This window comes from Aulonocara stuartgranti (genome assembly GCF_965226115.1).
Source record: "Aulonocara stuartgranti genome assembly, chromosome: 17".
Taxonomy (NCBI): domain Eukaryota; kingdom Metazoa; phylum Chordata; class Actinopteri; order Cichliformes; family Cichlidae; genus Aulonocara; species Aulonocara stuartgranti.
The window spans coordinates 23301686-23322886 of NC_138953.1; the positions used below are offsets into that span (position 1 = coordinate 23301686).

At 40.2% G+C, this 21201-nt stretch overlaps 3 protein-coding genes across 4 annotated transcripts in view; all 3 read right to left on the minus strand.

Moving 5' to 3' along the window:
* The window catches only part of rassf3 (Ras association domain family member 3), a 74431-nt gene extending 70901 nt beyond the window's left edge, over window positions 1-3530 (minus strand). The window contains exon 1 of the mRNA XM_082510706.1: window positions 2659-3530. Coding sequence (XP_082366832.1) covers window positions 2659-3160 — 502 coding nt within the window. The 5' untranslated portion in view covers window positions 3161-3530. The remainder of the gene's footprint in view (window positions 1-2658) is intronic.
* Window positions 3531-4386: 856 nt separating this feature from the next.
* On the minus strand, window positions 4387-11546 carry LOC309692279 (uncharacterized protein). Its single transcript, XM_082510618.1, has 7 exons — window positions 11412-11546; window positions 9195-9630; window positions 7686-7805; window positions 6642-6703; window positions 6106-6267; window positions 5241-5354; window positions 4387-5151 (listed from the first exon to the last, which is right to left on the minus strand). The coding sequence occupies exons 2-7, from the start codon at window positions 9619-9621 to the stop codon at window positions 5116-5118; spliced, it is 921 nt and encodes a 306-aa protein (XP_082366744.1). The 5' UTR covers window positions 9622-9630; window positions 11412-11546; the 3' UTR covers window positions 4387-5115.
* Window positions 11547-15993: 4447 nt separating this feature from the next.
* The window catches only part of dgki (diacylglycerol kinase, iota), a 103240-nt gene continuing 98032 nt past the window's right edge, over window positions 15994-21201 (minus strand). For both annotated transcript variants that reach the window (XM_082510604.1, XM_082510603.1), the window contains 3 exons: window positions 21083-21119; window positions 20735-20834; window positions 15994-19895 (listed from right to left, as the gene is read on the minus strand). In XM_082510604.1, coding sequence (XP_082366730.1) covers window positions 19797-19895; window positions 20735-20834; window positions 21083-21119 — 236 coding nt within the window. In that variant the 3' untranslated portion in view covers window positions 15994-19796. The remainder of the gene's footprint in view (window positions 19896-20734; window positions 20835-21082; window positions 21120-21201) is intronic.

Here is a 21201-nt window from a genome sequence, read left to right on the forward strand (position 1 = left end):
CTAATAGAGAAAAGCCATAGGCACAAACACAAACTCCATCAGCATGGCTGATTAAAGTGACAGGAAGCCATAGTGCACATTGCAAACTCATTATCCATTAAATGTAGGCTAATGAAGTTAAATAGCTAAAGGGAGAGAGATAGAGTAGTAAAACAGTTTGTGTTGTATCTGTTGGGTTTCTCAGATTTTTATGCAGTACAATATGTGGTTTAAGTATAATATTACAGAAGATTAAATGCATATTGATATCAAAATCAGGCCTATTGAGGGAGTTTTGGAGATTTGCAAAGCGTATTTATTGCTGCAGTTAGTGTTTTAACACCAACTTCAATTTTATGAAGCTAACAAATCAAATATAATGTTTTCTTTTCTTTTCATATTTAGTTGTTTTATTTTATTTATTGTTTTATTTGCTTATCAGAATTGTTTGTGGCTGTCCCAAAGTTATGAATGCTACTATTTAAAGTAGCACATATTTTCTTAATAAAATCTGAGTGAGTATTTTTAGCTAATCAGAATTAGCAGGTCAATAGTTTTATAGCTAAAGCTAGCTAATGTCCTTCTTTGATAATATTTTTTCTAGCATTAAGTAGAAGAAAAATTGAAAACATAGTGCATGAAGGAATAAAACGGAAAATGTTGGATATTAAAGGTTTTCTACGTGAGACGTTTTCAGCTAACCGGGATAAATAGATCTTGAATTTGTTAATCCTAGCTAACATTAGCATACTTTAGCTAATATCTAGCCAGTCTACTATAGGAGAGGAAACATGTGAAAAGAATGATGATACGCAATTGAGGATGGTATATTTTATAAAATAAAAAGTGTTTATTTGACTAAACTTTTTTCTGTCTCTAACATTGATACATATATAGATGGGCAAATGAGTATATTTCAAATATCTTCACATTTAAATTGATCCATCCTTATAAGATGAAGTAAATGAGTACAGTGAGAACAAGGTGAATTGTGGTTTAAAATTGGAAACCTTTCAAAAAATCAGAACCATTTGAGTCTCAAACTCCTGAAAGGGTTATTAGTTCACCTGTTCAGCTTCTCTTTAATCAGCTATCTAATCGGCCAATCACATAGTAGCAACACAATGCACTAAGGCAACTGCTACCTGCTGATGCTCAAACCAGGCTTTAGAAAGGAGAAGAAAGATGATTTAAGTGACTTTGAAGATGTCGTGTCTGTTGGTGCCAAACGGGCTGGACTGAGTATTTGAGAAGCTGTTGAAATAGAGTTCAAACAGAAAATGTCTGAAAAAGATAAAATCCAGTGAACAGCAGTTCTCTGGGCAAAAATGCCTTGTTGATCTCAGAGATCAGAGGGTAACTGGCTTGACTACTTTGAGCTGATAGGAAGGTAAGAGTAACTGAAATAGCCTAACCACTTATCACAAAGTCTGAAACTTTGAAGCAGATGAGCTACAGCAGCAGAAGACCACACAGGGTGCCACTTCAGGAAAGGAAACTGAAGCTACAACTAACACAAAATCACCAAAATTGCACAACATCAGAGTGGAAAAATCCTTCTGATGGGCCCGATTTCTGTTGCGGCATTCAGATGTTATAGTCAGGATTTGCTGTAAACAACATGAAAGCATGGATCCTGCCTTTTAGTTCGAGCTGTTGGTAGTGTTATAATGTAGGGGAGATACCTTATTCCTTCATAACAACTGAGCATTGTTTGAATTCCACAACACAACTGAGGTTGAAACAGAAACTGAAGATCTGACAGAAAATCTTAGTCATGACACGTTTTATCATTTTATAAAATAAGTTAGGAATTTCTACAAGGACGATTATGTAGTTATGCAGTACAAAGGGTTAATGTATTTGAAGCAGATATTCAAATATTCAAAACTTCCATCTAATTTCCATCGAAAAACAAATACTACTGCAACCATGTTTGGAGCTCTACACATTAGGGAAGAAGAAATTGTTTCTAAGGTTCCTATTTCTATTGTTTGCTCGACAGAAGTGGACACACAGGGAGGTCCAGAGTTTGCCCTTGAGGAGTCACCCAGTTTTCATTTACACCTGAACCGGTCCTTCTGGATGCCAACATGCATTCCAGCGCTGGGCTTCTTTCGTAGCCCTGCCTATTTAAGTCATCACCAGCACAGAAACAAGGAGCGATTACAACATATCAGATGGCGCTACCTGAAAATGCTGATGTCACTGATAGAGTGTACCTGTTCATTCAAATCAGTTAAACTTCCCTAAAAGACCTGATGAACAACTGGTTCATTGTTCTCTAAAAAAAAAAATAAAAAATCCAAAACACAAGCCAAAAAATAACCCAACCCCAAAACGGCAAATTTGTACCTATAGTGCTGAAAACCTGCATGTTTCTTTCATTTATCCACATAAATATCATGTAGGACTGTTGCAACTGTTTTACCTCTTTGGTCAGCAAAATAACTGACAGTATTTCCCAAAGCATATGTAGATGGATCATAGACTTGTGGTGGAGTTTGTGTGAAGCTCAGCAAAAGGAAAACACTGGATATTTGGGAGATCTTTTGCATTAAATGCTTCAAGCCGCTTAGATTAAAATCTCCATATCTTCTGGGATTCCTCCACCTTCTATTTAGACCCCTTATCTTGTGGGCTCCCCCACACCCCTGACTTAATCACATGCACCCTCACCTGCACAGGTGAGACCATTCTCGAAGATGTACTCGAAGCACAAATCACACCAGTTGCTCTCCCCTCCGGGTTCGAAGGCGTGTCCCTCTCCGGTCTCCTCCTTCACCCTGGGGTCCTTGTCCTCGGGGGAGAAAATGGTCTTCACATGTGGTTTGGATGCCTTCTTCCTCCCACGGGGTGGCCCCCCTTCGTGTCCCTCCATCCCGTTCCCAGAAGCTTCTGCCCCGTCTCTCCCCTCAGGTCCACAGTTCGACAGCTTTCTGTCGCTCCACATCCTCTCCAGACTGGACGGCTGAGGAGACGCCTGCCGCCGGACAGCCCTCACCACCGCCGCGCCCTTGTTGGCCTTGGAGATCCGCATCTTGGCGCCCGTCTGCGGCCACGTTCCCTCGTTCAGCGTGTCGTGGTGTTTGCTGACATGGACAGCCTGCAGGGCCAGCGGACAGTCATCTGTGACCGATGAGCGCGGGGGGGCGTATTTCCGAGCGTGATGTTTAATCATTACGCACACTTTTCATAGTCCGCCGCTGCGTGGAAGTGTATTCGCCAGAGTCACACAGGTGATGTCTTGTTATGTCTGACGATGACACCGTCGATAACGTGCTCGCAGTCGGAGAGCAGGTTGAGGCGGTCGGAGGTGTGCTGGAGAACGGGTTGGATCTCATTTCACTGGGAGACATGAAACACAGGCGCTCCAGGAAGGACTGCGTCCCAGACTTCGTTTACAGACATGCAAATTTAAGCTTTCTTTCTCGTTATCATCACACATCTCCCTCCCAAGCAAGACCTAAACAACTTATCCAGTTTCTCCGGTTGGCCCTTTAATTCGTACCTGATAAAACTTGTTTTTGAACTGCCTGTTGCCTCCTCTGTCAGATAATTTTCTCCACAATGCAAACCAAATATGTCTGCAAGTACTCTGAGCGTAACCATTTAAAATCGGGGGAAATATAAACAAATCAATATGTGTGTCAAACTGCTGCTGCATCACTCTGTAGTCCCTCTTTTGACCACAGGATGGTGCCATTCCACTCAGTGAACAAAGATCAGGTGTCCGCAGGTAGAGGACAAAGAAAATGTTTATTGGCAGCGGAACATTGGTAAGATAGGGTCATATCAAAGGCCAGACATCTGGATTTTGTTTTTTGTTTAACTGAATACATAAAACATGTCCTGGACTTCTTTACTACACACTGAGTGGCTGAATCCCAACAACCATAACATTTTCATATATTCTAGCTTTAAAAAATAATCACACAACTTGTGCATGTAACTCTTGAACTGCAAACATGTTTTCTTTCTTTAGCAATTTTTTTGCTAAGCTTTATTAAAACTAGCTGCCCTGGGGCAGACTGACAGAAGCGAGGCTGCCATATCGCGCCATCGGCCCTTCTGGCCAACACCAGTAGGCGGTAGGTGAAGTGTCTTGCCCAAGGACACTTTTAACTGAATTTCTTTGTAGTAGTTTAATTTTTTTTTCTTCACACCCAGTGAGCAAAAGCCAGACTTTAGTAAAGCGTCCAATTTATGGAAGCTTGCTTCGACTGTCCACAAGCCTGTTTCAAGTTCCTTATCTCATATTTGAGAAGTAGAAATCTTGATATGCCTTTTTATTTTGAGGTCATGGCTTTTGACATGAATATTAATAAAAGGCTTTTTTAAATTTATGGTCATTTGGGTTTTGGTGAACTATAAATATGCACATTAAAGTGACCAGGAAGCACTTAATACAAACAAAGACTGCTTTTAATTAACCTGAGCTTTTTTTTCCCCCCCCTCCATAGTCATATTCCCTTTACATACTGAAAATCTGTTACAGGGCACAGAAACAAACTTTCTTTGGCTGCTGCTTTTCCCCCGGATAAGCAGGGGCCTTTCTTCACATGTTTAACAGATATTTACTTCCATACGAAAACGCCACAGGGATCCGTGTCTCCTCCTGAGTTCTTTTTTTGTGTGCAAATATTAGAAACAATAGTAAACAACATTAGAAACACATGAATGCTTTGTCACTGCTGTTCAATTTGTTTGGGGGCTTTTTTGGGGGCTTTTTTTTTTTAAGGGAAAAGTGCAAGTGCTTCATTATTCAACTTTTTTAATTCAATGTGATGGTCCATCAGATCACAAGAAAAAAAAAAAAAAAGAAAAAAATCAGTGCATAAGTTTGCAAAACATGTAATGCATTTATACAAAATTTCAGACATGTAAAAAAAACAAGAAATATCTTATTTAAATCTCACTGAAACTTAAATATAAGAACTATTACATGATCTGTGAGAAATTGGCTCTGATGTTTTGCAGTCTGTAAACTCATTTTTATTCTCTGTACAGTTCCAAGATGTCCTGTTGTGCTGTTAGAGTTCATTGTTAATGTTAGTAGCTCCTGAAGCTACAGTCCGTGCAGGTTTTGGCCAACAGGGGGAGCTGTGGAGCTTGTAAACCACGTCCCTTCTGCTTTCAGTCGACTTCCTCAGTCTCATCAAACGCTGCATCCTGCAAAATAAGCAGATACTTGAGTGTTTTTAAAACTTCAACAGGTCAAGCTAATGGTTTAATTAAGAAGGCTTTTGTTTTAAACGTACATATCCTCCTTGGTCCTGCACCCAGGATGAAAAGTTATTCTGTATGTATCGAGCGCCATGGTTCAGCAGGCGGTTTGTGGGCAACGTTTCCACAGCTGACAGACGAGTGGTGACCTGAAACAAGAAAAACAGATGTCTTCAGAGGTTAGCCAAGACAGTCATGTGAAAATGAGTCAGCAGACCTGTACATGACTCCCAAAACTCAGCAAACAGGTGTCCCTCACACTGCCACACCTGCCCGAGTATACACAGACTCATTTCAAGTTTTTTTTTTGTTTGTTTGTTTTTGGGGGGGTTTTAAACGGTTTTTATCCTGGAGTGAACCTGATTTATAAGTGAATAGTCTTCTTGCTCCTAGGTTTACTTACTGCTAACTAGGAACTGACCTGTTGATTTTTCAGGGCGTATATCACTTGTTCGTAGTCAAGGATACCGATAAACGATATGTGATTGTTATTGAAACTACAGCAATTTGTGCTACCTGACCACAGCTCCTGCAGCTCACAGCCACTCTTATTTATGCCCGCCGTTAAGGCACAGGAAGCTGCTGTGGAGACAATATCTCCACGTAAGCGCTGATATAGGAGAAGTCTTCGAACAGTTCCAACATCTCCCTCTATATATCTGCATACCTGAGCATCTGTACTGCAATGTCATTAAAATGGCAGTAAAAACTGACAGGATCATACACTTGCACCTTTAACCCAGCTGCGGTGGCCAAATCAAGACGTGCATGTCCAGCCGCCTCGTCACACCAGCGACATGGAAAGCATAAAGGCCCCTTAGAGTTTCCTACTCTGGTAACTCCTCCAGCGTTAGTCTCACTAAGATTCATAGTTTCACTGATAGCTTAAGCCGCTCTTACCTCACACATCACAGCCATCTGGGTTTTTTGAGACGCCTGCGGCCCTGGAGAGTTGGGCGAGGGGCTCCTGAGGCCCACTCGTATCAGGAAGGTGTTTATTAACTTCTTAAAGAAATCGTAATTCCAGAAGAGCTCTGCTGCTATGTTGGCATCTTTCAACACCTGACAAGGCGCACGCGCGCGCGCGCGCGCACACACACACACACACACACACACACACACACACACACACACACACACACACACACAAAACAAAGAACAAAAAACAAATAAAGTTCAGTCACTAAAGATGAAAAAACAAACAAAACACCAACTAAGTAATAATGAAGTTTCTGATTTGGAGGAATGTGAACATATAATTTTTTTAATTATATGTTCACAAATAACGGAAATATCTGTGACCTGCACGTGAGGATGCGTGAAAAACCAAAACCACTCAGCAGAAGCGCGATCACATGACACAAACTGGTGGTAAACTACTTCCTAAAGGAAGATATTCTGTTGTTTTTCACATCAGATCAAAGTTGTTTTTGTACCTTGCCGTCATATTTGTCTCCAGTTTCTCTCAGCAGCAGACCAATTATCTTCTCCACCTCATCTTAAAAGGAACAGAAGACCCGATTATCAGCAGCAACAACACAAGACAGACAACATTTAAGGGATTAAAGGCGCACACTTTTATCTATATATATATGAAAAAACATATTGCAATTGCTGATTGCTTTAATAAGGCACCAACTTCAGCTGCCATGATTACAAAGACGGAAAAAAAATGTGTTGGGCATGTAAACAACGCTGAATCTAGACCCAGAACTTCGCAGTGCCTTCTATAAATGTCTGTCGTGTAAAACTAGTAAAACTTGTTTGGTGGCGTCTCGGCTATGAAAACATGAAGGGGTATTACTGGTGGGCACATTTTTTTTACTGAACCTGGAGAATCTGCTGCTGTTGGGGATCTTAAACTAAACTATTACAGCATTCATTTAGAACCGATTGTTCTCAGTGGGTAATCAGTTTCTACAAGCTAGAAAACGCTTTTCAGATTTTACTTTTCTACCAAATTAAGGTGGAAATGGACGCCTTATTAAAACACCATCTTTAAGTCATCCAATTACCCAAATATTGACTTAACTTCAGCTAAACTGGGCAAACTACAATGTGATGTGCAAACATTACACATGCATTACTCAGGGAACATCTGATCTGCCCTAGATGCATAAAGTGACCCAGCAGTCAGCCATCTGAACCCAGACGGGGCCCTTTTGTTTTGTGCTGCATGTTCCCCCTGTGCTTGATTTGTTTCCTCCAGGAACTCCTGTTTGTTCTGTTACCAGAGAACCTGCTGGGTTAGCGCTGCCCGTCTTGACCGAGTTCACAGAAGAATTTAACTTCCTTCTCCTAAGGCTGCATACCATGTTTCTGTTGGCTCTCTAACAGGCACCGCCTCAAATGTTTTACTATTCCTGGGTAATTCTTTGGTTTTTCCTGTGAGAGCGTTCACATGTGTATTCTGTGTCACTCATCAGGTTAGTTTTAATCCTTTTAAGAGATACAAATGAATCTTAAAAGAAGAAACTCACCATTTTCTGGGGAATCCGACTCTATATTTGGAGGAATTAATTGGATTTCATCAGCAAGCTCCATCAGTCTGCTCGCTACCTCACTCGCCTTCTCGTCCTCCTCCTCCTTTTCAGGCTCATCTGGAAAAATGGAACAAACATATCAAATCAGACCCTAAAAGGACGGTGTCACAGTAAGCGGTGGCTGATCGGCCGGGTAAAATATACGCCTGTATACGCTTGTGAAACAGGAAAAACGCAAGAAACCAATAAGTCTTATGGTTAAGTGAGTGATTCAGCCCAGTGGTCCTCAAATGTTTTCTGGCATATCCCAGTGACTTTACAAAGAAGCTCAAAACCTTTTAGGGAACTGCGATGACTCAAATAGTTGACTGACCTTATTTAACTGGGTGGAATATACAAGCACATTTACTGGGGTTAAAATGTCCCATTCATAAACTGATTTTGTTCATTGCTTTGCCACAAGAAAACCTGACTAACAAAAACATGTTAAAATTATTTCATAAGCTCTGTCTAACTTTTTGGCTCCGGCAGAAAAATCTGTCTATCAAAAACAAAAAAAGCAAGTTGAACTGAAATAAAGTAGAGCATTAAAGTATTGGGCAGCACTTTGCATACACTTAGCATAGTTTCACTTTCTGGTCGTCCATGCTTTTACATTTCGAGAACCTCGAGTTGGTCTTATCTGTAATTATGAGCGTTTATGAGAAACTAAAACCTGTCTTCAGGTCACCTGACTTTGCAGAATTCAAACTGGACTCAAACCAGTTTAAGCGTGAAACCAGCAGGATGTTCACCCGTCGCACTAAAAAGAAATAAAAAGGGCTGAGGTCCACAAAATTACCTTTGTAATATTTTTATGGCATGCTGTTGACAGTCGACTCAGACATTTTTTAAGACAAAAAGTTCTGCAACAAGTAAATATTTTCTGGTGTTTTTGTCCTCTCGCACTTATAAAAGAACACTTTTTGAGAGTTTAGGACTCTTAGTGTGACATCTTCGACCTGGTATTGACTTTCACCCATTTCTAAACAAAACAAGAGGATCTTCTTCATTTTACCCGCCTCTACAGCACAAAAACTTTCTTCCAGTTTCCATAAAAACTTATAACGTTGTCAGATTTTTCCTGTGAACCTTACACCAATGTCAATGCCCCTCACTACAATAAAAATCATGACAGTGTTGATAAAGTTGTCAATGATTAAGTTCCAGTTGGAGCTGGTACTTTTCCTGCCTTACTGTTTCAATAAAAATCCAACATGTTTAAGATTACCTCGGGTTTTTATCACTCTGCTGATTTAAGACTAAAACGTGTAACCTGGAGTCTTTATCGGTGAGACAGTGCCGGATGTCAGTCTTCTAGTGTATTTCAGGCATCAGTTTCACAGTGAACGATTTTATTTGCATGTTATGATAGTGAACTAATATTTTATAAACAAAACTATGGTGCACATTAATCAGCGAGGCTAATTGTCGTGTTATCTAAGGCTACACCTTTATTCTCCTCACCTGTAGCAGGGAAACATCTGAATGAGACTTCATCAGCAGGCTCCATTGGTTTCTGCTGCTGCTCCTCCTCCTCCTCGTCTTCTTCATTCTTCGTCTGAGGCCTGGTGCAGCTGAAAATGCTCAACATGCGTTTCAATCTCCTCCCCTTCTTTCTGTTTTTCTTTTCTGTGAGCTTGTTCTCAGTCTGTGTTGGTGTCTTTAGTGGAGTTTTGACATGTCCATCTGAGTCATCCCCACCACTTTCCCTGACCGGGCTCCTCTGTGTGTTTGGTCGTCTCCTCGTCACGTAGGCCATTAGGACTCTGAACTCCACTGTGTCCTCCATGTTCGCCACGTTTGGGGTAGACTCGGGGTCGTGGTATGTACCAGTGGAGCGGCCAGCAGGGCGGGGAATGGGGTCGTAGATTTCGATGTGTCCGTTTGTCATCTTGGCTTACTGTTACGAAAAAAGAAGAGTCAAACTGAGACCCAGCCATCATGTGAGAGGTAATTTTCTTCATGGAAGTGGGGGTTTCCTGGAAAAATTACCCAAATAGCTAAAGAGATATCTGAACTATTTTCTAAGCATGGTTTTACTGTCTAAAGGCAGAAATGAAAGAAAATGCACTGGTTTCTTTTAAGTGAGGCAACAAAGACTTGTCTCAAGTATTAGCAAGACAATGATGCTTTCCTGAGAAATCACATCCCATTTTGAGCAAGGAAAATTCTTCCTTTAAGCATACATCATGTTATTTGTGACAAATGCATGACTCCGCTTGTTCGTGTTATTTTGTACAACCTGCCGGCTGTATAATTAATAAGTGTGCTCAGTGTTTCTGGCACATGAAGTGTCTTTAATATTTAAGGTAATGACTGTGTAACACAGATTAAACTGAAATCTGTTCATTTTCCTGTTACTTTCATCCATTTAATGAACAAAAATATATTTTGTGCTCGACTAAAATAAACCCCGAATCCTTTAATCATACTTTCTTTGTTCACTTGCATCAATTTCATATTTTAAAATGTCAGATGTGGTCAAATTTACATCCTCAGTGATTAATCTCTCCAATTAAGGTTGCTGTAGTTTAGTCTAAAAAGTTTTAATCTTGCCTATTTCCAGTTTCTGTTTTTAGCTTAGCTGATTTGAGTCAGTCTCCAGAGCTTTCAGTTTAGATTTGGATAAGAAAAGTTTCGTTTCAGTTTCGTTTTTGTTAGTTTATAAAATATATTTAAATAAACGAATTCTGACTCGATTGTTTCAGTAAGTATTATAACATGAAGGGTCTTTGTCAGGGGAAGAATTTAAGAAGTTTAGATTAGATATTACAATTTAAAATAGACAAACACCTGGTTTCACTTTGTGAAGACAGGTGACTCAGTCGTCATCCGCACTCTGAAATAAATAAATAAATAATACACGCCAAAGAGTCATCCGGCAATTTGACCAAACTGAACCATGACCTAAAAAAGTATTTCTACTTTAGTTGCTAAAAACGACTTTAACTCATAGTTTAGTTTTTAGCTTTAGTTAAACATAAAAAAATACATGTGACTACAAAAATATACAATAAAAAAGGTTTAAATTTTAAAATGAGAACACTGACACACTTGACTGGATAAATCACCCTGACGTGTTTAAATGTAGTCTAACTGGTACCTGTTAAATCCTCATGTCCAAACTGTGAACATCTGTAATATTCCTGTAATTAAAGTCAGCTTAATGTTAAAGTGTTGTTGTGTGGCTCCTCCTCTTGACTTCAGGACTTTGTCGAGGCGTGTCTCGGCAAACAGCTGATAGTTTCACCAAACTCAATGAAATACACCGGGAACTCCTGAAGCCACAACTAACCGTGATGCGCCGTGTTTCTCTGGGTCAAAGCCGTCAGAAATCCGTGTTAAGACGACCTAGCTAGCTAGCTACTCTACGTTAGCCATGAAAGAAAAACTTTATTGTATATCTTTTGACTTTGAAACTTTAGCCGGTGAAGTTGTGTAAAAGTAGCTGTAAACTCGAGCCGCCATTGTTTGACTGAGCTTAAGTGGCTGTAAATGTTAGACAACAACAACCCAACCGAGACTGCCCCTGAGTTTAACAACACGATAAAAAGAAGAAGAAGAGTTAGAAAGTTAAACTTAATGTGTACTTTATGTGAGTAAAAACGACCTGTCAGCTACACGGAAGCACTTTTAAATACTTCAAGTAGTTCTAGAATACACAAAAACAGATATACTTACGGTCCGAGCGGTCAAACAGACGCTAAACGAAGGAAAAACACTTGCCACACCAACTCGTATAGTCACTGAGTGAACTATGCGCCGGTCGGAGTCCACGAGCCTGTTTAAGTATGGCGACTTTGTCACGCGCTGACGTGCTATGACGTAGCTCCAGCTACGACGAGACAAACCGAACAAACTTTTCTTCGGATTACATATCTCGTAAGACCTTTTTGGAGGGGGAATTAATTTATTTTCCAGCGGGGCGTAATTTTCGATTACAAGTAATTACATAAAAAATACACAAACATTTTTAAATGCATGTGGTTAGGGTATATTCTTACCTGATTTTCTCTCGCACAGACAGAAGTGGTCTGTAAATGTCAGAAAACGGTGATTTCCGCAAACAGGCAGTAGTTAGCACAGTTGATCAAAGATAATCAATTATATGGAATAAATAAGACGACGTGCTTCGTAGGTATTATGACTCAGCAACCCTGTGTTCGACGCTGCCTGTGTTATCTTGTATTTGTTGCACATTTTGCTGTCCTCTCGGCCAAATTTTCCTTGAAAATGTTTTTCAAGTCCGTATCTATAAATCACTTTGCCAGAAACTGCAAAGCGCAGCTTCTAGATTTCTGGATAAAAGTGGGTGATCACATTCCTGAGCACTTTTTTTTGACAGATCATCTGCACATTTTTCTCTGTTGTACATTTAATGAACAAAAAACGTATTTAATGCACGACAAAATAAACCCCCCAATCCTCTACGCACGTTTGTACACTTGCATCACTTTCATCTTTTGACAATGTCAGTGTGCATTTCACAACAACTATCCTCCGTGATTAATCGCTTAATAATTCCAACTAAACTTGCTGCTTTTTTTTTTCAAAAAAAAACCCAAAATTGAATCTTGGGTAATTCCAAGTTTTTGTTTTTAGTTGAGTGGATTTCAGTCAGTTTCCAGAGCTTGCAGTTTAGTTTCTCATAGAAAGAAAGTTTAGTTTTAATTCGTTTATAAAAAAAATTAAATTAAATGGACGAATACTGACTAGATGGTTTCAGTAGGTGTTATAATATGGAGGGTCTTTATCAGGGGAAGATCTTAAGAAGCTTATATTAACGATTAAAAATAAAAATAGTCAAACAAACACAGGCCAAGGGAGGCCTTGACTTTATTTCTGCAGATACAATTCCCCCCTGGGCCTCCATGGTCCCCAGTGCACAGATTCGTTGCTAATATTACACCTTTTAATTAGGCAGAAAAAGAAGAACAAAAGTTGAACTGCTTTAAATTCCCATAAACTTCACATGCACATTCACATAGCACAAAATTTCAAGTTTATTTTTCCAGCACTTCAAGTTAGTCTCAGAGGAACACTAACCTCAATCGTAACCTCAATTTTGAAATACTGAGTTAAAATTTTGAGATATTTAACCTGAAATTTGATGTACAATTAGTGGAAGAAACAAGCGTCCATAATTGTCTATCCAATGTTTGGAATCATAAACTGGAAGTTTTCTTGTTCATTTTTTTTTAAACATCCTGTTATTACAGCAACAGGTTACCCTGCTAACCTCTAAATCTGCCTTCATGCTTGCTTAACTGCTGCAACATAAAGGTGAGAGTGACACCACTGTGCATAGAAACATTGATCTGAGCAGAAATGAAAGCTCAGACTAAAAGTAGTTGTGTCCACATTCCAGGAGCTCCATAGGCATGCCCTTACCAGACGGTCATCAAGCTCCACAATCAGCAGGTAAGGCAGGAAAAAATCCCCAAGCTCCTGCACGTCACTGCAAGGAGAGCTTGAGTATAACATTGCCAAGAAACCAGTTTTATTTATAAGGAGCAAAGAATTTCACGCTTGTTTCCACTGGGGGTTTCTGTGTGTCACACGCCATTGTTTAGACAGCAGGTGTCCCAACAGTACTTTCCTTTTTTTTTTTTTGTTTCCTAGGATCCAGATGTGCTTCTCATTTTTTTTCAAATTGCTGCTGAGCTCTCCAGGAGACCATCTTTAAAGTTTTTCTTTGTGCACAGAGGGCTTCTTTCATTTTCATTGTTTGGGGACTTTACGTGCCTCACTGAGTTCAGAAGAATTTCCTTTTGTAAAACCAAATAACACTTAGTCAGATAACAGACACCTTACCAAACAAACATTGGTAAGTTGTATCTGATAACTTGGCATATCTCAGCATGGCATGCAGTGTGTCCTTTACAAAGTTTGAAAGCAGACAAGTGGAGGACAAAGGAAGTGGGGTGTGGTGATTGTACACCATATGAAGAAAAAAAACAATCCCACTGGGATAAATAAAGCCTGAAAAATTAGTAATTGCTTAAGACTTTGACAGTTTGAAGTGTCTGCAGGATTCTTCATAATCATCTAACTTTCCTTTCAGTTACCAAATCATGTTTAGGTGATCTTAGGCCCATAAAAGCAATTAAAACAACACGAGGAAGACAAAGAAATCTGCGTTGGGTCAGTGAGTGACTCTGTGCCTACTGTGGGCATGTCTGTCTCGCTGTGACTGACTGGGGTCCGTGGAATTTGGATGGATTCTTGATGTAGGGAAGTAAAAGAATCGATTTCTGCATGAGCATTTCACACTGAAGAGAGTAAGTCTACATGATCGTGAGCTGGCTCTGACTGATGTTCATTGTGATTTGGGTTAAATTAAAAAGAGGAAGTATTTCACAAAGTATGCAACCAAATCTGGAGGTTTTTAAAGTTTAATCAATCAAATCAATCTCAGTTCTTAAAAGAAGGCCTTAAACTGCTCAGAAAATACTCAGTTTTTCGCTCAGAGAAGTTCTCCACATTCGTTCCCAGGTGTGAATCGGGGATATCTACATGTGGAATGTCTCATCCATGTGTCATTGGGGATTTTCTTTCTTCTTTATTAAACTGTAATATGGGTGAAGGTTCAAACAAGTTTATGACTCAGATATCAAACAGTAAAGAAAGGCGGGGCAGAATTTCTTCAAGTGGCTGCTTGTTGAATCCTGGGTTATGAATGTGAAACAGTCAGAGTGCTTCAAAGACACTTTTGTATCCACAAAGGTGCAAAAATAAAATCATGATGAATAAAATTATTTCATATATAATCATGATGCACTTAAATCCACCTGCCTGGTGCTCCAAACAGACTAATGTTGGCTTAATGTTGTGCGTGAATGGGTGGATGACTGGATATGTAAAGCGCTTTGGGGTCCTTAGGGACTAGTAAAGCGCTATATAAATACAGGCCATTTACCATTTACCATTTAAATTGGATTTTTTATGCTTTTTCTTATTCTGTGTCACTTTTAAACTTCATGATCATATTAAACATGGCTGGTTTTTAATATCCAAACAGAGGCTCAGGCTCCAGGCTTCTCTGTGACTCCTTTATCAAAGAGGCTTGTCACGGTGGTAACCCCTGACCTCTGAAGACTTTAGATTGCACAGTTGTTATCATTATGCTGCATGGAAGAGCTGAAGATTTTTATCGAGAAAGTCCAGGAGGGAAAGGATTAACACACCAGGAAGGCATAAGGTTGGAGAGAAGGTTAGAGAAGTAAGGCTGGGATGGTGCAGAGGAGAGGCTGTGGATGAAGGTGGAGCTGCCAGGCAGGAGGAAAAGAGGAAGACCTTAGAGAAGATTCTTGGATATAGCGAATGCCACGCAGAGGGTTGGAGGAAGCAGGCGAAAGAAGAGCAGACCATCAAACGGGATTTTTTTTCCTGTTTGACTGTTTATGGTAGAGTTTTGCAGAATATCAGATAGATGGAAAACAGAGGGGAGAATGTTGTCAGCAGACAGTTGTGGATGTTTCTGTGAGACTGTGCTAGAAATGGTCATTGGATTTCTTTTTTATGAAATGAGTTAAATGATAAAACAGCAAGCACGGTGTCACGGTAGGAGGAGCTTAAGATGTACAAGTGGGGATAGACACTCCTTCCAGAGAGTTCAGAGAGCTTGTTTCCTTAATAAATTTGTTTTACCCTCAAAACCACCATCTGCCTGGTTTATCTGGTGAACCAGATTGGGGTGGCTGTAGCTCAGGAGGAAGAGCAGGTCAGCTGCTGATCGAAAGGTTGGCTCCAGCAGTTTGCATGCCAAATATCCTTGGGCATGATACTAACCCCGACTTGCTCTCCGATGCATCCATCGGCGTATGAATGATAGTTAGAAAGCACTCAAAGTATAGATAATACTGCGTATGTGAATGGGTGTGTATGGGTGAATGCTTTGAGTACTCCAGGAGAGTAGAAAAGCGCTGTATAGGAATCAGTCCATTCACCATTTTACCCTGCCAGTAAATTACACAGCAGGTGAAGGACATTCCTGCTTCCAACTTCCCATCACCTTCCACGAGTCTCCATCCCACAAACACTGATATTTAATTCTGCCCTTTGCGACACAATGATAAGGAGGCCAGGTGCACCCTCAGGACGACCAGTTGACATTACAGATTAGACTTTTTATAGCTTTTATGGTCTTGTCATTAGAGTAGTTACGTCAGAGATTTAAGCAGCTTGTTTTGACAAGTAACAGCTGGTGTTGAGGGGATTTCCCCGGCAACCGCTCAAACAGGAAATGAGGTCAGACACCAAGACAACAGCGTCACATCTTCTTTTACCAAATGACAAAATAAAAACAACAAACTTCAAGTAATCCCATCATCATCATCATCAGTAGCAGAAAAATAAAATACAAAAGCAAAAAAAAACAAAACAAAACCACGTGCCCAGCCTTACAAGAAACTTTAGTATAAATCATTTAAAATGATAACAATTGAACAGTTTAAACATCAATAATGCCATTTTTTTATGCCGTTACCAGAACAGAATCCCAGGGAGGTAAGAAAATAAAGGACATGCATAACCAACGCTGATGATAGACACAGTTTAATTCAAAGTCATGTTTCTACTAAATAGAAAGAGTGATAATAAGCCTGTGTGTGTGTTTGAGTGTGTGTGTGTGTGTGTGTGTGTGTGTGTGTGTGTGTGTGTGTGTGTGTGCTGCTCAGAACGAACGTAGCTTACATGAGCACAGTCACTTTCTGGAAATGATCAGTTTGTGGTTTTATTTTACACACATTTTGTCCGTGTAAACTGCTGAAACTCGGAGGAAGGCCACCGAGTTTGATATCTGGCTTGTGGAAGCCATCTTACAACAAGAAACCTCTGCAGAGAAAGAGAGCGAGACATCGGCTCTGGATGTTTAAAGTGTGGATTCAGTCAAGAAATTCTAAGAACATTCGAAGGGTTTAAACAACACAGCTCTGGAATAAACGAGTCTTTACTCATCATACGTTTTAACCCTTGGTAAAACAGGGCAGAGAGATCTGATCCATCTGATTGGCTGATAAGAGTGCAGTGAAAATAGACCCAAGCTGTATTCCTACTGCAAATGTTTTTACCGCTCTTAAATTTTCCATATATTTTACAAATAGGTGCCTCTGCGGGATTGTCTTTGCACAGGAATAGTTGTGCTTGCAAAGCACCAACACCCTGTCAGTACATATTTACGCATCCCTGAGATAACCATATTAGGATATCTGCTTTCTATGACGCTAAAGGGACTCCAGAGCCAATCTGTGATGTACCGGAAACCTTCTATCAAACCAACCTCCTGAGGGCAGACCTGAGGACACAAGTTGGCGACTAATAGTTTGAATTTTGAGGGAAAGGGAGAAAAGCCACTGCAGTAAACGTAAGCTGGGACTTTGGGAGCCAGACTTCTATGATGGCTGATCACGACTCTTTACAATGTCCCCTTAAATAATTGGGAAAGCATCATGTCCTGCAAATATCAGCACAGGTTACTGCAGAGCTCACAGGGTCATTTCAGTCCACTGACATATGTGCTCTCAAAAGAAAAGAACGAACGAAACAAGAATCATTTTCCTAACCAGCACTGAAGCAAAACCGCACATTCAATACTCCTCGGTGCTAAATGCTCGACCGTGTTACAAACATTAATGTAATGTAAATGAGTAACATAGAAATGCAAAAACAAGAAGATATAATCTATTCATATTGCATTGAACATGGCTCAGATTTTAATTTATTCTTAGACAAATGCTGCAAACACACACACACACACACACACACACACGCACACACCTGGAGTACCAGATACACACTATCGAACTGTGAAAAGTTAAAATCTTAGTTTGAAAGAAACATTGCAACGAAAATACTTTAAATCTCCCATTTTTTAAACAGACTCTGGTCTAACGTCCAAAAATGAATTCAAACGCAAACGACGGGAACCTTGGGTTAGCGTCATTCCTTCCATACTGGGCTAATACTGGACCCCTCTCACTATCACTTGGTACGGTCACTGGTTTGATGGCTCAGCGCTAATTTTGTCCACAAAAAGAGTTGGAGTCCCGTGTTGTTCTGAAATATGAGGGTTTTTTGGGTTTTTTTTGTTTCGCCTAAGAAATTTCACAAAACGGCTCCCAGAGCAAAACATTTATCACCTTTATCTCACCAAGACAAGCAAAATATTAGAAATATGACAAAGAAAACAAGCACATATCCACAAATGTGACAGAGATCGGCACATTTTAGGCATTTCTATGACACAAATGTGATTTATTTTCCATCAGCTAATGAGCTCATGGTTCCTGAAACGTGTTGTGATTATTCCGTTATTTTTGTACTCTCTGGGATCCCAGAAAGAGCCAAAAAATGCTGCTTTTTGTTATCTACAAGAGATTTTAGCTACTGAAACCAGGTGGGATCACTTTTGATTTCATAATGTTTTTTTATGTCTATAATGTCCCAATATAACAGAGTTTTTCAGCTGCATGGCTGAGCAGCTTATGTTTGGTCCATATAGCGTACATGCCTTTCTACAATGTAGTGATTAGAAATGGTCATTTCCAGTAAAATCAAAGCTTATAATGCTAAAAAACAGACATATTTAATTAAAATTCTATTAAATGTTATACAATCCGAGTCATAATTGGTTATAAAAATGTCACAGCAGCACATACACAGATATGACTGGAGTCATAAATGATCCCACTCGGTCACTTGTTCCGTGTGTTGTTTGTACTTGGAGAAAAAGCTGCAGTTAAAAGAAGTTTGTGAGAAAAGTTCAAAGCTTTCACAGTTCATGCAGGTTTGATTTTTTTCTATGCCAAACTGTGTCCATGTTTTGAATTGTTGTGGTTTACTGACAGTGCAAATAGAGCTAAATACTTGTAGCTTCTACCACTGAGAAACACTGATATTTTGCTCTTTGTCTGGCTTTATCACATTTACACTCGTCTAATATCAGCTTGTGTATTTTTGTGTGTGTGGCTACCGTGGAGAACATAAAGTCCCTCCATCATGTTTGCCACAATAAATTTTTAAACATGCGAATAACTCAATCGCAGCTTTAGTTTAAAGATCTCTTTGTGAACCTCTCAGACTCCAGCACATGCCAAGACGTTGGAGAAATGATGCAGTGACGCAGACATAAAATGAAAATAAATGTTAAAAGTGGGCAAGAGCAGATCCTCATTTTAAAAAACCTTTTAAAAACTCATCTGTACACGTAGCTCTGAATCATGGTTTTGTCTGTAGAAAATGTGACACATTTAGTCCACTGAGTGTTCCTGGAAGTAATCAGCTGCTTGAAAGAGTCAGAAAGCTGACAAGCGTTTTGTCATTTTTATGAGTCACGGCGAAGCAACGACTCTGATAGGATAAGAAGTGGCGTTGAGTCGGGACTCGCAAGAAGCCGAAAGCGGAAAACATTACAAGCACTTCAGGACGAGCGCACCCGGGGAGGATATGTTCGTTTTGTTTGTTTTATTTTGTGATGTGTGACTTAGCGGGCAGCACGTGATTGCAAACGCTAGCGTTGCATATTTAATGACATGGGAGTAAGAAAGTTTAGGGAAGGCGTGGAAATCAAACTATGTGACAGATGATGGGAAAATGACTGAAATTTGGGACGAGATGTGACATTACGCTAGTGCAATGTCTTTGGCACAAGTTTTAAGGGACAAACAAAAACTTTTACTGTTCCTACGAGCGCTGAAATGACACTTTATACACTTTAAACCACTGCAGAAGTCTCAGGGAGTAAAATATGCATGAATCCCTTATAAGATGAGAAACAGGTGAACTCACGACGTGTGACGGCTGGTCCAATTGCACTTGCATCCTGATAGTCCTACGATCAGTCATTCACTCAATCGGCACAACCAATAAATAGAATATGAATAAATAAATACAAATAAATAGTAGACCAGTAAAATCTCCTCTGCAGTGCTGCTGCGAGCTGAAGCAGTTCATCTCTTCTGGCTCGTCTCCAACTTCTCCGCCCGAAGAGTCGAATCCAAACGTTTTCCTCTCCACGTCGAGCGCGCAGAGTCCAGAGCGACACAGAGTGCGCGAGCGTGTTCGCGATCACACGGCCGTCTCCAGGTCTTCGTGGCTTGCAGACGATGAGCTCAGGTAGGCGGCGAGCTCAGCGTCTCCATCGGCTTGGTCTGCCGGCGTCTTCCCCTGAAGGAAAGAGACGATTAGATTGGAGCGTGCCTCTCATCCAAAAGGAACGTACAAAAGCGGCAGCATGAATCCGAGGGATGGATTAAAAATGGAAGGTAAGGGAGGAAGGTGTCCCACAGCGAGATCTCTAATCTAGTTAGCATAATGGAGGGCTAATCTGGCCTAAAGAATAAATCACCGTCTTTAAATGGAACCATGGAGGACGCATGTTTAGATGCAACTACATGTCTTACCAAGGTTCTGAGAAGATGACTTTCCACATTTTATTGTTTAACCCAGTCTGACGAAAGTCATTTTTAGTAATTCTGCAACAAGTTTTTGCTTGTAAGGATTTTTTAAGGTATTTTTGGTGCTTTAAACAAAATAACTGTGGTGTAAAATGCCCCTTAAAGCCTCTAAAACCTAAAGAAAGTCAGTGAACGCGAGAAACTAAAGAAGCTTTTAATCTTTAAACATGTTTTCAGGTCACAACTGTCCTGGGGAACTTTGCCTCTTTTATTGCAGCCAGTATCGACTGACTTACCTCTTCTTTGCCTGAAAATATAAATGACAATCACACACTTCCCCTCAGGACAAAGATGTGATGCACTGATCTGTTTGGTAAAGCCTGTTTTTTTATTGCCATACTTCCTGTTCTTTAAGCTTTTGGTATCAGCTGCTGGCCGATTCCTTTTTCACAGTGAGAGTGACACACCCTGGAAGCCACAAAACCTTTCACTGTAAATCATTTGCGTGATTCATCGGGACTTACGGGAATTGTATGTGCAGCTGTTTAAAGTTGTGTAGAAAAGCGCTATATAAGAACCAGTCCATTTACCATTTAAACATCTGTTTACCTGGAAGTTGGTCTTCTCTAGTGACGCCCCGCCCTCGACCAGTAGTCGACACACTGCGTGCTGCTTCCCTGATGCTGCTTTGTGCAATGCAGTGTCACCTCTAGACGCGCACACACACACGCACACACACACACATTCTGGTGATCAGATACAACTCATATATAAAGCTAAAGATCATAGATAAAGCAGTAACGTCACTGTGGTCAGACTGTTCTATACCACACTACACTACAGGATTGAGTTGTCTGCACTCAGGTTCTCACACAATCACTACGTGTGAATTTTAAACAAATATAAAATACACATGAATGATACATTTCCCTTCAGAGAAAACGAAACAGAAAGTACTTCTCTGTGTCTGTTAAATCCAGAAGAACCTTGGAGCCTGAGGAGGGAGAAACAGGAAGCGTGAGCAGTGATCTGAACGTACAAATGCTGTTAAACAAGCCAGAAGGTCCAAATCCTCT

Excerpts from the sequence above, each read along its gene's own strand:
- LOC309692279 (XM_082510618.1), bottom strand. The coding sequence starts at position 9,621 with ATGACAAACGGACACATCGAAATCTACGACCCCATTCCCCGCCCTGCT. Across the intron at positions 6,268-6,641 it reads GAGACAAATATGACGGCAAG|GTGTTGAAAGATGCCAACAT; the intron begins GTACAAAAACAA and ends GCGCCTTGTCAG. Across the intron at positions 5,152-5,240 it reads TGCAGGACCAAGGAGGATAT|GATGCAGCGTTTGATGAGAC; the intron begins GTACGTTTAAAA and ends CTTATTTTGCAG.